Source organism: Takifugu flavidus, chromosome 6 (assembly GCF_003711565.1).
Source record: "Takifugu flavidus isolate HTHZ2018 chromosome 6, ASM371156v2, whole genome shotgun sequence".
Lineage (NCBI taxonomy): Eukaryota > Metazoa > Chordata > Actinopteri > Tetraodontiformes > Tetraodontidae > Takifugu > Takifugu flavidus.
This window is the reverse complement of record NC_079525.1, coordinates 6,878,437-6,896,470: the sequence shown is the minus strand read 5'-3', so window position 1 is coordinate 6,896,470 and position 18,034 is coordinate 6,878,437. Positions and strand designations below refer to the sequence as shown.

At 44.5% G+C, this 18,034-nt stretch overlaps 1 protein-coding gene across 1 annotated transcript in view; it reads right to left on the bottom strand.

Moving 5' to 3' along the window:
• The window catches only part of LOC130527240 (voltage-dependent T-type calcium channel subunit alpha-1I-like), a 103,358-nt gene that overhangs the window by 66,658 nt on the left and 18,666 nt on the right, over window positions 1-18,034 (bottom strand). Inside the window, 1 exon segment of the mRNA XM_057035510.1 lies at window positions 11,779-12,234. Within this exon segment, the coding sequence (XP_056891490.1) occupies window positions 11,779-12,220 (442 nt within the window). The 5' untranslated portion in view covers window positions 12,221-12,234.

Genomic DNA, 18,034 nt, shown 5'->3' with positions numbered 1-18,034 from the left:
CATCAAACAGGAAATTCCCAGTTAACTATGGCATTTAGTCACATTTCAGTGTATTGAGCCACTTAAAGGGTTGGTTTATTGATTCTAGTGAAAAAAATCATCTTAAATAAATGCTTAGATCAACGCTGCAGAACAAAAGCCAGATGTTATCGGCAGCGTTGCCAAACGTTCTGCGAGTACGACAAAATGAACCACGCTTGTTTGCAGAAAAGGTTAATGGTGCGAGCAAAACATGCTAGAGCGAGATGGATGCCAGAAAGAAAAAGGGTGAGAGCAGAGCAGCAGAGTGTGACAGAGTGATTCAATATGCATCTTTTCTGTGTGTGGAAGGACCAAGCGCCTCTTGGCTAACAGGCGTGCGAAAGAGGATGTGCTGTAATAGCCCGTGAGGTTCAATCCCTCCCTGAAGCTGCCCAGCTCTGGATCCTGGAATTCTCCCTTGGAGACAGGAGAGCGATTTCAGCAGGAAATCCAAGACCCTAAACTGCTCCGTCTCCCCAGAAATAAGAAACAAACCATCCTTTTTTCAGTAGCGTTTCTTTTAGCACGGCCTGAACCATGCGAGAAAGACACGGACGGTGCTGTAGCTATCACCGCGTGGATAAAGATAGCCCGTGAGTGGGCAAAACACATACGTGCACGGAAAAACCAGACTGAGGCACACGCATAAACGCCCACTCATCAACAGGCATGAAGAGATCCACAGATACGCACGTGCAAACAAACAAACATGGCACCAAAACCCTAAAAGCTCACGCTCGGCCGCCCACACAAGCGCAGTCACACGCTTATTAAAACACACATTAAGACCAATATAGCCTAGATGATGGCCTTCATTTACTGGTATATACAGGAAGAACTGGTTTCTAATTGGTTTTCCTGCTCCTGTTAAACGCAGAAAGTGAGCAGAGAAGATATGAGAAAATAAAGTTTGTACAATGGTGAGCAGAAGCTACAGTTGTATGAAATGAAAAGCAGCATCGGGATTTCTGCTGAGGCAGCAGACATTACTGAAGCTATCTGGAACAGAGAAAAATTAGCTTTTATCATTTAGCGGTTGAAAATGACTGATATATGACGAATCGTTCATTTGGGTCACTGTTAACTGCAACCATTACAGATCAGAAATAAAGTCGTATTTATAGGTAAACACACATTCCTGAATGAGGAAATACTTAAATCAACTGCAGGGGGCATAAAGGCCAGTAATCAAAGTCACCGTTTACCTGCTGGGAAGGTAAACAGTGGCTTTGAGCAGCGTTCTGTGTGAGATTCCCTTCGCTTCCCCCTCTCGGTGAGGGTTTACTCTCCAGCTGCCTCCTGCAGACACACCAGTTCTGTTAACCGATTCTTCCACGTCTCTCATCGGTGTCCCAGTCCAACAATGGATTTAAATGAACATCCAAATGAGGCCGAGAGTCTTCAGGCAGGGACCAGGACATTCTGCCGCTTCAGCGTTTCTTGCACAGCCCGACCTTCCTAATGAAGGTCGAGATCCTCCAAAGATGTCAGTGAGCCGGGGAAGAGAATCCCCAAAAGAACATCTGACGACAGAGCGAGGATGGATAAAACCACAGGTCATGGCTGTCTTCTTTCCTCTGTAGAGTGATGACAGCCACTTCTCACACACGTCGCTTTTACCAACCTGAATGAGTCTTTCTGCTTTGAAAGTGGCTAAATATACGTTAACTTCCTTACTGGAATTAATCAGGAAGATGTTTCAACTGTGGGATAAGCGGCAGCTTCCCTGCGATCCATTTTGGAAGGATTTATTGGACAGTTTCAATATTTTAGATTAATGGCTTCTATTAAATATTAGAGTACAACTTCACGTTGGAAAGCTGAAAATTAGTCCTAATTTTCCATTAGCCGTCCTGGCAGATTGATATTGGGTTCATGCCAGATGCAGAAGGCTTTGATGGAAAGTTCTCTGCATTCTCATTGTGACTGAACCCTCCTATTTGACATAAAACGTGTTGTCTAGTAAATGACATCAGACGAGCAGCGTTTGACCTGGAGCTCCAGGAGCAGATGGAGGAACATCGCACCATCGACAGGAAGCACCACGATGTAACAGGTCAGCTATGAAGTCTGTGGCTCCGAGCACATTACCCAGAAGATGTGGATGTGCCGAACGCAACAGCCTGACGGAACTGGAGGAGCTGCGAGGATGAAAGTGTGGCAGCGGGGGCTAAATGAATTCTTAATACTTCACTACATGGTGTCGCTCTTTCTCACCCTTTCCCCGTTTCTCTGCCTCCACCCCCTCCGTCCTGCTCTTGGTTTTTTTGTGTCCAAAGACACACGCTGGAGGCAAATGACCCCCGGTTTCCATGGGAACCAATCGACGATCAACTGTAATAAATAGTCCGAACAACGACAGCGGGAGATAGAAGTTAAGGAGGAAGAATGGAGAGGTGTGTATCGGGAAACTGCTGAAGAAGAGCCAATTTGCAATTTAGGACAATAGACTCTGCGCTGAGAGGATGAGCAGCTGCTTCAGGATAATAACAGTTCTAGAAGAGTTAAATAGGGGTTCTGCCTGGACGCGGTTCTACAGAACAATGATCTAAACTGTAGCTGCTCCAAGTGAGAAGGAACACAGCCGAGGACGCGCTGATGCTGGGGCATCCCCGTTACCTTCGTCGGCAGACAGGAAGCAAGTCTCCACACGTGCACAAGAGCGTGACCACCTCAAACCTCCCCGAGCAGCTTTACCTACGGGACCACGTGCACACAAAAAGTCTAGAAACAGGGAAAAGCCTGGATGAACCCAAATCTATGCTGCCTATTCTTCATCACCTACAGTAGATAAAAAAGAGGAAACCCAACCCTAACTCTTTAAAAAGCTCGCCTGACCCGTTACCTGACAGCCTCAGGAGTCATTCTCACATTTTGTCCTGATGTGAGACTCCGCTGGGAGCAGAATTCCTCAAACTATTGATTCCATCGTGGAATAATGTTCACTGGCAGATCTTTCTCTTTCCAGGAATTTTCTATCAGGTGTTCTTCGATCCAGTACAGCTGAGAGGATAATTGGGGAAAGGAGTGTGTGTGTGCGTGCGCGGGTGTGTGTGTTTCTGTGTGTTCGACAGCAGTAAATGTCAGGGGACATCACACGGTAATGCTTCACAGCTTCTCATGTCAGTTCCCCTTCCGCTAAACTGCCAGGACAGTATATGTTCTCGCTCTCTCTCTAACACACACACACACACACACACACAGACACACACACACACACACACACAGGCATTCCCAGCCCCTAACATCCCAACCAGGAGGTTAAAACCAGGTCCAAACCCTCAAGCAGACCCCTGAAGGTTTGAGGACCAGCTAAACTCTCTTCGCTTTGCAGGTCAAATTCTGGTTCTCACCACACAACAGACGTCGACACCCCAGAATAAAGTAGAACCGACGCGCAAATGTCCAGCCTCTAAATCATTTGCATTGACACAAATTCCTAAAATGTCCTGACCGTCTCTCCCAGATGGTGACTACTCAGCTGTCAGGAGAACCTTGCCCTGTTCCTATGGCAACCAAAACTGACAAAAGCATTTGGGAGCTTCCCTCTTGTGCATCTTGGCATGTTGCACTTGTAATTATGTCCAGTTTATTGACTCAAGTCAACCACTGACCAGAACAGGAAATAAAGAAATCATATTCATGGCGGAGTTCACTGGATCCCACATTCCCACACATGCACATCGAAAAGGAGGTATCAATCGTTATGGACACATTATCAGTGCGGAATGAAGTCAGCAGTCTATCAGCAGCTGAAAATAGACCAGATAACCTCCAGCAGTAAGGAGAACGGAGGGCCTGGACTGGGCAGATTAAGTTCTACTGGTTTACATCTGCCAACTTAGGCTGGAGCGATGGTGAGATATGAGAGAAGGAAATAGAGGAGCAGGAAGAACGGTGTGATCCAGCAGATAACAGGGACTGCACACCTTCTAAAAGTGCTAAGAATAAATAATGGCAAGATAGCATCAAAGACTTTAATAATGCCGCTCATCCACACATATGAGAGCAGATAAACACTGGCTGATAGTAAGTTTTAGGAGTAAAAGTCAGACGATGGGATACAAGAGCAGAAGGGCTCGGAAATTGAAGCAGATTTCTTTTATTGAGGGGTTTTACTGGAGCAAATGGCAGGTTAATGTCAATTGTGAAAGTACTTTAAGGGGTAAATCCCAAGGTTCTGGATTCATGAACACACACCCATTTGTGCCGTGCGTTTATTTACACGCTTCTGCATCAAAGCATCTTTGATGCGAAAGGGCAACTTGGTGGTGAAATGATGTCTTCATCTTCATGGCGCCAGAGCCTGAAGACTCAATTTTCTTGACAGCTTTTGCAATTAGGGACCCATTCTGCACAGAGCAAGGATGTCATGGTTGCATTTTGTCTTCTTCATGCTGATAAAGCAGTTGCAAAGGCGGCGTAATCCTTCAGTCTGTGGTTACAGATCGATGTCTGTTTCACACATTCAGGCTTCCATGAGACCATCTGGTGGGCTTTACTTTTTCCATTTTTCCTCTTCCTCTCCCTCGTTTCTGTACTACAGCGGCAAACATGCCTTTGTTATGCCCGTAAAGGTTTCTTGTCCTGCCCACGACTATTGTTGGACTATTTCCATCATCCGAGGATGCCCAGCTCATGTCAGCCAGCGCAAAATCCAAAGAGAAAGACGACTCTAAATTACACAACCATCTACAGTGTTCAGAGCCTCTAATCCAGCTGATGTGCATGCTTTGGACCGTGTTCATTGTGCTAACACTCCACCAGCGTGCTAACCTCCACACCTACTAATGTGATATAATTAGCAGACCAAAGTGAGTTTAAAAGGGGTTTGTTGACACGCTTCTCTCCGAGTGCTCCAACAGCAGTGAATCCTTTAGCGCGCCGTACTTAAACCAGGTTCGGACCCGATGAGTGATCCCACTTCACTGAAACAACAAAACTCTAAACTCCAATGGGAAATAACACCTGTCCACACTGTAGTATCTGAAGCCTGTGTACCTATTCTCTGCAGGCCTTTACTTCTGTAAGGCCACAACTCGTTTCTCAGCCAGCCAGGTGCCATATTAGGATATGTTCCACATGTGTCCTGTGACTTCTGCCTTTCTTTAAGCTCATAATAGGAGTCTTGTTTTTGCTAAGAGGAGCTGCTAAGAGGTAATGCTGGGGGCCGTAGGCTGCTGGATGTTCTCCATATGAGGATGTGCATCATGAGGCCTTTCTACTACTCCCAGTACTAACTGAACTCTATGCCATTCGGTTTGCTATATTGTGTTATGAGGTCATCAGAGAAGAATGTGTTTACTTGACTGTATAAGAAGGGGCTATCCAAGTAAGCACTTCGGAGATCTTCACCATCTGGACCACGAAACCTCCCTTGAGCAAACTGCAGCGTCCAATAGATACCTGGCTGTTCTCTCCAATAAACATCTCTTATAACCAAGTCAGCGTCTGCGGAGATTCCCTTCTCATCAGCACCTCTCGACTACCATCAGAAGAAATTTACAACAACACATGCAGGACGAACAGCTGGACTCAGGCTGAATCAGGCTGGTGTAAACAAAATCAAAGAAAGTGGGGGCAAGGGAACGGAACAATGGCTGTAATCCTGTCAACACAACCTTTACGTCACGACATTGATATTCTCTGGCGCTCAATTAGCCTCAGCTAGTTGCAGTGTTATTTCGAAAAACGCTCTGTCCTCCCCGTTTTTCTGTTGATGTCATTATTATCTGGCAGTGTCCCGATTCCACCAAACATCAAGCCTGGTGTCTGCAGGGGGCAGCACTTTCAGCAGGGACGCCCTCCTTTCTAAACTGAGATGCTCATTTCTGCTCACAGAACAAACGGTAACGCACAGGGGTGAACACAGACGCACCAAAGGCATTAACAGTCAACACTTCCCCAGACAGCAACACGCAGGCGGCCATCATCGCAGGCAAGTGTTAATGGAACCGACTAATGACTGTCATTCACCAAACATCTTCATCTGACTGAGTTCCCCCAAAGCTACTTCATTAAAAATGCCACAGAAAATTAGATTTACCTAAAACTTCTAAACTCTATTTTGGTGGAATTCATTATTGAGTGTTGGAGAGTCACAGACAACAAGCTGAAGCTAGAGAGTGAGGGAGACTTGACCTCCAGGACTTTGGTTTATATGCTCACGGCCTGAAGGTGTGAAGCTTCCTTGGTGGGAAGGACAAGGTTGACCACCGGCTGGACCCTACATGTGTTTAAAGGTTTTGTAGGTGTGTGCAGTGTTTTTTTTTCTTTCCTGGAAGGACATCAGGTGTTTGGTCAGATGTTTCCACAGGGGCAGGTTAGCATCTGGGCTAACAAATGAAACTTTGACACGTGTTGGAGGTTTTGGACTCAAAAAAAGATCATTCAGCAGGTTTGATTATCGCAGGATTTCTGGTAGAAACTGTAAAAAGAAAAAAATCTATTTAAAAAAAGCACTCAAAATTCCTCAAAGAAAACTGGTGTCATTGTTTGGTCCCCAGAGGTTTGCTGCACGAACTATAAATAACACAGTTTGCACACCGGACCGAGGGAACTCATGAGCCGCTCGGGGTCAGACCACCTGACTCCAATACATCACTATGGTGACACAGATGACTGTGAGCTGTGGGTAAGCAAAAGCCAGGGATCTCTCTCCCACACGCACACACACATGCACACACATCTCAGCATCCCCTCTGAATCGTTACCTTATGACACACATCCACAACAGCCTCTCTGCAGGCTGCCAGTCTTTTATTTCAGCTGCCGCGGGCCCAGTAGGCGATGCCACACTGGCATTAATACGTATTGGCAGCTGCCAGCGTGAGAGCGGAGCAGCGGTACAGTAGGATATTTACAGCGTGGGTCACCTGGAGCAGAAGAGAGTTGGTGATCGGAGGATGAGACTCAGATGTGAGCTCGCTACTTTTTTCAAAGTTCTGTTTGTCAGTTGTTCATCCCTAAATTCCTGGATTCATTTATCATTTATCTGTGCTGCAGTAAAGTTCCCAGGTCAGAGCAGCAGGACTGGTTATTTGAGGTTCAACAGTTCTCCGTGTTTCATATGCTCTATAGTTGTTGTTCCTGGAATGTTCCGAGTGTTTCTGTGTGAACCAGATATATCATCTTTCACCACTATTGTTTGCTGAATCCCAGCAAGAGAGGAGAAATCAGGTAAAAAGCATTGTGAGGTCATTACAAAAGTGTTTTACCACAAAATGATCAATGATACAAAGACGATTAGACCAAAAGATCCAGCCAAACTGTCCAGGGTCAATACCCTCCAACATATGATGTAGTCAACATGCATTGACTTATTTTATTTATTTTTTTAAAAACAAAGACGGCATTTAAAACCAGACCAAAGCGAAACCAGGGCATAATTGATTTCTGGGCGTGACTGGAAATTTAAACTGAGGAAAAGATGGAATTTTATCAATTAGCCTCATTTGGTCGATTAAGCCGAAAAGTGTCAGTTAGCACGGGGGAATATTAGACATTTTTGTAAAGTCTTCAGTAGGCACGTAGCCTCAAGAATATTCAGGACATGGCTTGGGAAATGTTTGGGTGTAAGTTTAGAATCGTGATAAGAAACGTTTGCTCAAATCTGTAAAAGACGTTGAATGGTTGAATGGAGAAACAAATGAGGAAATTGGAGCAATACAGGACGAAAGAAGAAGTCAGAAACGGTGAGAAGATGGGTCATTGTCTGCAGCCTCTCCCACCACTGACAGGTAGATATATTAACATTAGCATAGCGATTAGCAGCTACATTAGCATAATGAACCCTGATATTACCATAAGAATCCAGCCAGGAAAGGAGGAGAGAGAGAGCCGAAAAAACGTCGAAACATGAATATAAACTGAGGAAATGGAAAACAAATGAACAGAATCCATCCCAGTTGTTGACGGCAACAGATGCATTTTCTCTACATTTTGTTAGAGCGTCCATAGTATGACTTGCTGTCAGATCTGTTTCCCCTGACTTCACACCCCCCCAAACACACACACACACACACACCCCGCATCATCTTTCTATAGGTGGAAGCGCTGACCTCTATACATTATAAGATTTCCACAAAACTAAAAACACTTTTATCTGCGACTCTTGATGGACAACAATAGATAAAAATAACACGACAATGTTGGCTTCATTATTAAAATATGTAGTCAGAGCTCGTTCTGCAAAGATAAAAGAAATAATCCAACGCTGCTCAAAATCCCAGCGGTCCAGAGAAAAACGTGGAGAAGCTGCGATGACGCCAAACGGCGGCGTGTGCGTGCAATTGTCACAGGTGCTGCGGTCATTTCTGCTCAGGGATTGGCTAGCAAGGAGAAGGGTGTCATATTCAGCCTGGTCCAAGAGCATCAGAATTAGTTCTTTTCTGCCACCAAATTCAACAATTTTGCAGTGTGTGTGTGCGTGTGTGCGCGCGCCTGCGTGTGTATGATTGTGCACGCGCGCAGTAATGGTGTTAGCACTGCGGGCCACATATGCTGGTCCTGGCAAGATTGAAAGTAAATTGGAAGCTATTAATCTGACCTTCCCTTTGCGATCAGATTTGGTTTGGAGCACAATATAGATTCAGCCCCGGTGCCCCATTTCTCTTTACACAGCCAGTATCGCTGATCCCATCTCCGGCGCAGGTACTGGTTGGGATGTGGAGAGCAGCTTTGAAGTGATGGGTATTGTTCCCGTCAGCCGTGTTGCACTGATTATTCCCCGTCTATGTAAATGAACTGGGCCGTGACAGCTGCTTAATGCGATCCCTCGGTGGAATCGTGCAGATGTGGAAACAATGACTCTTCTTCCAGCTGGAAACTGCTTTGTTTAAAGTGTTGCAGTGAAACCACGGGCCATGACGGGCTTTCCTTGACGTTTCATTTGTTATGCGAGTTGCCGTTTGATTCGGCCGGGGAAATGTGTGATTTAGAAAAAACAAACAGCGCTTTCAAACAGCCTCGCTGTGGTCGCGCCTTCGTTTCCTGAGCGTTACACTGAAAAACTACGACCGCAGCGTTGATCTGAACCGCTTCTGTCCCGATTCTTGACTCGTTTCCCCCCAAGCACAATTTAGGGTTAAATTTTCGTAGTGCGTAATGCAGGAAAGAGTCTTTGTTGTTATGTTTTCCCTGGAGAAGTGTGTTGAGACCAAGAACAATGTGCAATAAGAGTGAAACACGCTTTGTTGAAAGAATTTACAAGGTGGTAAAGAAACCCTTAAATCTAACAGATTAACATTAGCAGGGCGCCACCTGCATGGGATTATAGCACTTATTACTTCCAGAGCACAGATACATGAGAAATATACTATATTATTTACTATTTGCTAGGAAATGAGCAGAAATAGACACTGCAAGAACACTGTCAACACCAAAACATCCGACTAAATTATGTTAGAACATATTAAGTGTATATTCTGTGGAGTTCTAAGGGGTCTGATGAGGTCTCAGTACTCTCAGCTAGCAGCTTTGGGTCTTATGTCAGAGAATATTGTTTTTCTTTAAAGTGTTGCCTGGGTTTTTTTTCTTTGAATGAACTTGATTTGGACCGGAACATTTTGATATAAATTCACGTTAAAGGCTCTGGTAGCGGATTTCTGCTCCGTGTTTTTCCACAAATAATCCCTAACCCCGACCCTTAAACTTCGACACGTTCTGCCCTACTTGTGGATTTATTCATGATTTTCCATCATCTGGAGATCCAAAATAAATTACAAACATTGACTTAAAATAAAAATCATTCCACTGTTAACACAGCGTGTCAATTCCCGGAGGCTCGTAGGTTCCCAGCGGCTATATGCAGCCAGGCTATTTGGGAAAATATGCTATGAATCCATACGGGAATGTTTCCCAGTATGGCTTTGTAAATTAAACCTGTGCCGCCATTCTGCCAATAGGAACGAAATGAAGCTAAACACACACACACACGCACACACACACACACACACACACACACACACACACACACACACACACACACAAATGGATTGATACAAACAAAGGCTTTCACATGGGGATCAATCCACAGCGCCTCTCGCTCTGACCTCACCGCGTGACAAAGTGGTCCAGGTCAATACCAGCGTTTTTCCTTTTGTGGATGTAACAAGAACACACAAAGTACCAACGCGCACATTTTCTGCACTTCTAATTCACATGTCCTCTGACGCGCTGATGTGATTGACTCACTGTTTAAAAGCAGCCACAGACAGGGTGAATTTACCCAAACTCAGCAGCAAACACGGCAACATTAAATCCTGAATACGAAGTCGCTCCGAAAGTGTCAAGTGTGTGAGAGTTACATTTATTAATAATCAAGCATGCTGTTAGGTCACAACCCAGTGGAGCAAGCTCTGAGTTTCCTGCCCAAACCCTGCAAATACAGTGAGACACAGTCGACGTGGGTTTAAATCATCTAAATATTCTATTTTCTGGCCATTTTCCTTGGTAAGCATCCCGCTGAGAGACATAACGTGCAGCATTAACCATTTTATCAGCATATTTACTGCTAGAAGACAATAATCTGCGGGAGAATGCAGGTGTTGAAGCTTTTAGGTTCGTGTTTTGCTGTAGTCTTCTGTGAAAGCGTGTTCTTTTCAGTCTCAGAAGAGAAATTGAGACCAACAACCCTCTGCTGACAGCATGTTCTCCTGACACCAATATGTAATTTGCAACAGCATAATTAGACCAGCAGCAGCAAAACACAACTTGTTTCTAAATGACACAACAAACCAGCTCATTTGGAGAAGGTTTACTTATTAACCTTATTTGAATGTGGGAACACAAGAAAAAGTGGAGCAGAAATAATTGCTGGTGTGTAGCTCCATCAGATAATGATTTTTGCTTCTTTCCTCCTTTTTGGGGGGTCAGGAATTAATGTCAGATCCATCCAGACATGGACGGGAAGCCTGTGTAATGGAATGCTGTGCCTCTGTAAACATTCCTATCTCCATCTCTTTATAGTTAGGCAGGGATCAAGACTAGTTTATCAGAAAGAGCCGATTATGCTCATCTTGTTTTGGCTCGGGCGTTTTATGCATATCCAGTGTCTCACGTGCACACTCTGCACCCTCAGCCTCTGCTCACAGATCCAGCTCGTGAACTTTCTATCCATGAATCCCAAATTCACCGTGAGGTTTGCCTGATCGTCACCTCGACCTCTGCACCTCAGAAACGTCTGCCCTGTCACCGCCGTCCCGTCCCCGGCTGGCGTCAGCTACCAACGCAGGTGGATTGTCCTGAAATCTAAATGTATTTTCGGCCCTTTGTGACTGACTGCAGCAGGGCATGGAAGCGAGATGCTGCCAGGCAGAAAAGCTCTGCAGGGCCACACGTCCCTCACTCAGAAGACTCGCTGCCTGAGCATCAACTCGGCCCCCCCGCCCTTTCCCACCGCAGCCACAGTTGAAGCTGGTGCATTTTCAAGTTGACCTTGATTTTCAACTCTTTAAGTAAAGGTCACAGGTTTTCCCCCAATGCCGTAAATCCCCTGGTTGGATTTCCCAGCATTACTCCTCATTTATGAAGGTGCTATAGCAACACACCTGTTCATTGTCTTCTGATCGATGCTTTCTCATGCAGATGAGAAACCAAAGACCTCCGACTGGCTTTACATCCTGAGCAGAAACATGCAAAAAGTCCCCACTTGTATGACTTTGCCGCTGAAAAATCCAACATATTTGCTGAAAATGAAATAAAACCCGCGAATGAGTGATGTGATGGATGGATCTTCGACAGTAATGAAAGGATATGGGTTGGAGACCATGCGGATGCACAAGCTGCGGGGGCAGGTCGTCTGTTTCAGGCAGAAGAAGACCACCGGTACCAGCTCAGGGTAGGGAACCACCAGCATACTGGTGTTACTGCTGCCATCATCATCATCATCATCATCGTCATCGTCGTCGTCGTCACCTTCCTCTGCCTCCACTATCTCCTCATCCTCTTCCTTCTCAATCCTCTCTTCATGCACGATCCTCCCCTCCTCCTCCTCCTCTTCCTCTATTCCTTTACTTTTCTCCTCCTTTTGCTCAGGACAGAGGAGGTGATGAGTGGAGGTCCTCCGAGGGGAGGAGGAAGCGGCAGCATCCTCGCCGTCGCCCCCTGCAGTTGCTGTTGCTCCCTCGAAGGTGGCCGCTGCCGCTCTTGATGGTGTCGATGCTGCAATGCCGGCCCCCTCCTCCTCCTCGCTCGTCATGGCAACGGAGCAATCTGAGAAGAGAAAACATTGGCCAACTTTTAATCAACTGAGTCATTGTGTGTCACATCTCAAGCGTGCTGAGGCCACAGCGAGTTTCAGAGGTCAGTGGAGACTTTGAACTTCCTGCTGTCATTGAACATCAGTGAACGCCGCAGTTAAAAGCTTTAAGCAGACTGATTCCGCAAATACTCGCTGGAGGTGGATGCTCCCATCAGCATTAAACGACACATTTGCATAAATCCTTGGATTAGATTTAAGTGTTTTTCTTAAAGAAACACAGAACAATCCAACCGTAAACAGGGGTCTTAATGTGAGCGGTTCAAGATTTGTTTACTAATTTAATCAGATTAATGGGGGATATATCTTCTGTGGAACAAACAGATAAATTATTCTCAGACATCAGCCACCAGACTGGATTACAGCATCAACTGTAAATACACTCCAATCTCCAGATTGATTAAACTGGTCTTAAATCCAATCAAAGCAGACGGTGATTTTTCTTTTCCAATATATTTCTGCAAGACGGCAGAGACCAGCAGCCACAAACGGGAGAGGAAGGACAGTGAGCATCAGCTGCTGAAAGCTTTGGGAGGAAAATGAGGAACTAATGAAAGAAATTGTTGGAGCTGCTGGGTTATTTAGAGGTTATTGTGGAGAGGGATCAATACTGCAGAGCTAGATGGGGAGCAGTGGGTGTCCTGAGGAGATTGAGTGGCAACTGACACTTTAGAGGATGGAATTCGTCATAATACCACTTTAGGCACAACTCATGAGGTAAAGGAAAAAACTAACTCTGATGGCAGTTCTTGAAGGCGGAGTTTAAACCAGGTTTTGTCTCCTACCAGGCGGGAACTTCTTGCACCAACGGAAGAGGAACCCCAGGTGAAAGCATTGACTCAAGGATATCCCTTTAAAAGGATGGAATTTCTACCAATACCCACCGAGGCCAATTTGGGCACAACTCCTAAATTCTGGCAAGAAAACACTAACAATCCTGACACATTAGTGATGCAGGCAGGTCACATTGGAGCCTCAAAGATTCATCAACAAGCATCAAAATGGCTGAGGAATCTTCTTTTTTGACACATTCGCTCCGTAGATGTGACACTCCAGACAGGCTGCTGTTTCTGGTCAACAGCCCACTGAGCGGCTGCGGGTGCAGCTGGTAAATGTGAAGCAGCCAGAGAGTTTTTTAGGGAACAGCTGCTCTGACTCTTCTGTGCTTCTCAAGGCAGATGATGCTGCTGGTACATGTTCCTCTGTAACATCTGCACGACCTGAAGTACAACTAATAGAGCTCCATGACTTTTGAGAGCCTGCGATGCGCAGACAAGACATTCTAGCTTTTGTCCTGTCTCTTTTTGTAGCAATAAATTAGTTTAAAGTTAATAGGAAGTTAGCATAAGCTTTTTGTCACTGCCTACAATGGAATTATGAAAAACTCCTGTCAGGCGTGTGATTTGAACCCAAGCCTCCTTTGGGAGGACCAGAATTCTCAGTACAATCAGAAGAAGATCTTGAGTCTGGCGACTTCGACCACTTGGCCAATCTGACAACAGCTACGGGAAAGTGCATTTCAAAAGGGTTATTAGGTCATCTTCCATTTTTCCATAACTATAAATTTGGAAATTTTTCAAACCGACAATGACCAACACTGAAATTCTGGTCATCACAAAATCTCAACAGAACTTTTAAGAATTCCAACCTTAAAAGGGATGAAAATAATTGTAGTTTTTTTGTTGAAGAAGCAAAACGAAGCTGAACTTTAAAAACATACATCAACACAAATAATTGATCGGAACAAATAAAGCAATTCGTTCCAGCAGAAGAAGAACGTTTATGGGTGCGCTCAGCGGTCTCAGATCAAAGCCGTAAAAATCGCAGCCATTTCCTGGGTGCCGTTGTTGGTTCTGAGTGTTTACTTGTGATTAATGTGATGTGTCAGACATAAATTGATCTCTACTCATCACCTGCCAGCAGCTGCCTCATACATCACTGCGCTGTGTAAGCCAGGGGTCAAAGTGTACGCCATAACAACATGCCATAACAGCAGGAGAGAGGAGAGGCAGCAGCGTCTGCACACGGTGAATTATTCCTGGGTGAATTAAAGCTGATGGAGCTCTCCTTTGCACATATATATTTTACTCTAAGGACTAATCAGGCTAATGCAGAACTATGCTGCTCTGCATCGCTTACTGGCAATGACCTAAAGAATTTAAAGGATTGATGCTTCTAAATGGGGAAAAGTATGATGATGGGAACAAACAGGACCTGATTTTATGGTAATCTCATGCCATGTGTTTTTCAATGAGATTAAAGATCCACATCAAAAACAAATCTTTTGGCATCATGGTGATTTCCCAATACTTCTGTAGTTGTGAAACATGGGGGAAGAGCAATGCAGCCTAGATTTAATTACCAATAAAGGAAAACTTTGCATCATTGCTGGCTACTTCTGTCAGGATACGACTGTCTGACACAGCAAAGAGCCAAAGCAAAAGGTAGAGACAGTGAAGATAGAGTCAAAAACGTGCACGCAGCGCTCCTGCTATTCAGTTCCAAAGCACCTAATAAACATCAAAGGAAAATCCAAGCCACTGTCCAAAGAAGCACACACTCAAATATGTAGTCACACGTGTTTTATCTACAGGAAACTGCTAGATGACATGACGGTGATGTGGTTTGATGTGTTGCAGATCCTCATTAGTGCAACTCCAGACCATGAAGAAGGCTAATGGCCTCTCTCTCTCTCTGTCTGTCTCAGACATACACAAGTACAGAGATAAGAGTGACCTAAAATAGGCTAATAAACTGCACCTCAACAGACCCACTAATCCAACTGAAGATGCCAGAAAAAAACAAAAGAAAGCAGTCATGATAGTGGCAACCCCAGATAAAAGCCTTTAGCGGCCTGACAGAGCCCAGCGCTGCTCCCACTATAACCCAGGGACATTTTCTTCCACCTAACATTTGCAGTGGTCTCCTTATACAGAGAACAAAGATCCAGGTCCCTGCATAAGATTGTGATGCACCTGTTGGATGATATGGTAAAAGAAGCACATACTGGTTCCCATTAAACCTCTCCACAATGCAGTTTGTAGAAAATCTCCAGGGAAAAGTCTGATTGCTGATTCCGGCACCCTGACACCTTGTCAGTATCTGCTGTATCCATTACAGAAGAAATGCATGAATAAAATCACTGTTTTGTTCTGTGACATTGTTACCATGGCTACGCAGATGTCTGTACTGTTTCTAAAGTTATCAAAAATGCATTTTATAGAAGATGCTTTGATTTATGACGGTATTTTGCTGCTTTGTCGCATCATAAACATCACGAACGTAAAGATCAGAGGTTTGAGTTATTATTATTCACGTTCTTCTAACAAAGGAAACATCAAAAGCAGTGACACAGGATGATGAAACCTCCTGCAAAGTTTTCCACGGCTGATAACCTTCGATCGGGTTCATTGATAGTGAAAAAGCTGCACTCGTCTTCACCAGCTGCCTCTGAACATGCACTTTTCCTCTCAGATTCAGACCAAAGTTTGGCGACGGTGGAAAATGTTGCTGTAGTGTCCAAACACGTCAGATCAGAAGCACGTGTGAGTGTTTTTCCAGCACCTCCATGGCTGGTTCATCCAGATGGGCAGCCCAGAGGCAGCAACTCCATTTTGGTGCAATGCAGACCATTTCCTCCTCCGCACGCTGGCCTTTGGCCAGCGATTGTTCATCTGCATCTTTGTGTCAGCTTCAGCTTCGTCACAACATCGCAACCAAACCTGCACCTGCTCACTTAGCTTCTCCTGAAATCACGGCCAGAATCTGATCGGGTATCAGCAGCGGGGGAGCAGAAAAGGAGAAAGAGTCTTTGGTGTATTAGGAGATTTGGATTTCTCACTTGTTTGTTGTAAATGAAATCAGATGCAAATATCAGCGCTGTAGTTTTTGTGGCTTCTATGGAAACACTGTAAAGTAAGGTCATGACTCAAAAGTCCTGTATTATTCACACAAAGCGATTTAACTCATCAGTCAAGAGCGTGAGGTGCAACTCTACTTCTGCCTTTGAATATGAATCCAAATGACAGAAATCATACTGTGCCGTTACCTTGACGAAGCACTGAAATTATATTTTAATTTATTTTATTATATTATAAATTATAATGGGGCAAATGACAAAAAAACCTGATGGATTTCCACGTCCACTCTGTTAATTAGCAATTAAACTTATTTCCAGCATCGAAACAGAACAAATAAACAATGGTTCGTTATTTTGTTATTGGATCTACATCATGCCAAAACACCCATTTATATATACACATAGTGATTTAATGGATTCTTATTCAAAAGCCGTACCACTTAGGCGTCGCTGCAAAGACGTTTCTCTAAAATGAGCTGGCGTTTTCATAAACTAACACTCCCCACATGACAGCTAACAGAATTAGCCTGTAATTGATAGAGGAGCTCGCCCATAAACCTAGTAGAGACAATGAAGGAGGCCAATGAGGGTTGAGGGGGAATTAATTTGTGAAGTTGATGTTATTTACTGCCATCGTATGAAGAGGTGGAAATGACTGGAGGGGAAGAGATGAAGGGATGAGAGAGAGAGAGAGAGACAGAGACAGAGACTTACAAAGCATTAAAGTGTCTTAGCAGCTCAGAAAAACCTCAGCTAGTTAATCCAAAACAATTTTATTTGGTTGTTACGTAACAAATTTAATTCCACTGTAAAAAATGTCAATTTTTTCCTGCTGCCAAGCGCAGGTGAGGGAGGACCACTGTGACTCTCCAGCTAAACAGTTGAATAAATACAGAAAGTATTTTCCTCATTGCTCCTCCTCTTCATAATCCTCATACACAGAACAAAGGCCACAGAAGTGTTTGTGCATCATTTCAACTTCAAGCCTCTCTCTTTAATAATGTGCAGCAGTAAATGTGATTACTGTGCCTTGGCGTGTTTGCTCTCCAATTTCCCTGCTAATGCAGGAATGTGAGTGCCTGAGCAACATCAGCTACATCAGTGCTGAAAGTCTCTCATCTACAGAACCTTTTACCACTAAAATCATCACGCGAAGCTGGAAATGCCGCAAAAACAACCATCTTATTAATGTTTCTGCATCACTGAGCAGCACAGACAGCCCATCGCCACAGTTTCTCATATTTAATTTTAATTTCACCCTTTCGGCAGCTGTAAACTGTTACTCTGCAGCACAATGAGGCCGTTTCAGCCTTCGTAACCCTGACAGCACAACTGTGGACACCTCAAAGAAACACACACCGCCCATTTTGTCACGCTTCCTTCTGCACTCTCACACTCTCCATCAACTCCATCCCTTCTCCCATTTCTGTATGAGTGGGCACATGTGAACAGACTGGTACCTTAGGCAGAAGTCTGGATTACTAGATTTTGACCCCTTTGACTGCAATAGAATGGATGCTGAAATGACAAATTCAAATATTCAGATTAAAAAAACACTCCTTTCTAGCCTGCGAGGTCGGGCAAAACCAACAGAAATATTATGAATAATATTTTCACTTTTTTAAGTGTGTTGGGAGGCAAACCTGCTGGTTTATGGTGAAATGATTAGGCGATGGCCAGAGTTTTTTCTTCCAAAACTGAAAAGTACATTGGCTACAGGAGAGACCAGAGCCATGCTTGTACTGGAATACCTACACTGGGAATGCCAGGAATGCTGCCCACACTGGATCCATTCCTGAACTCTTATCTGATAAACTCCGCTGTTCTCTTACTTCAGTGGATTTAATGTTGTGGCTGATTCGCTGCATCTAATTAGCTTCACCCTGGGGGTCACT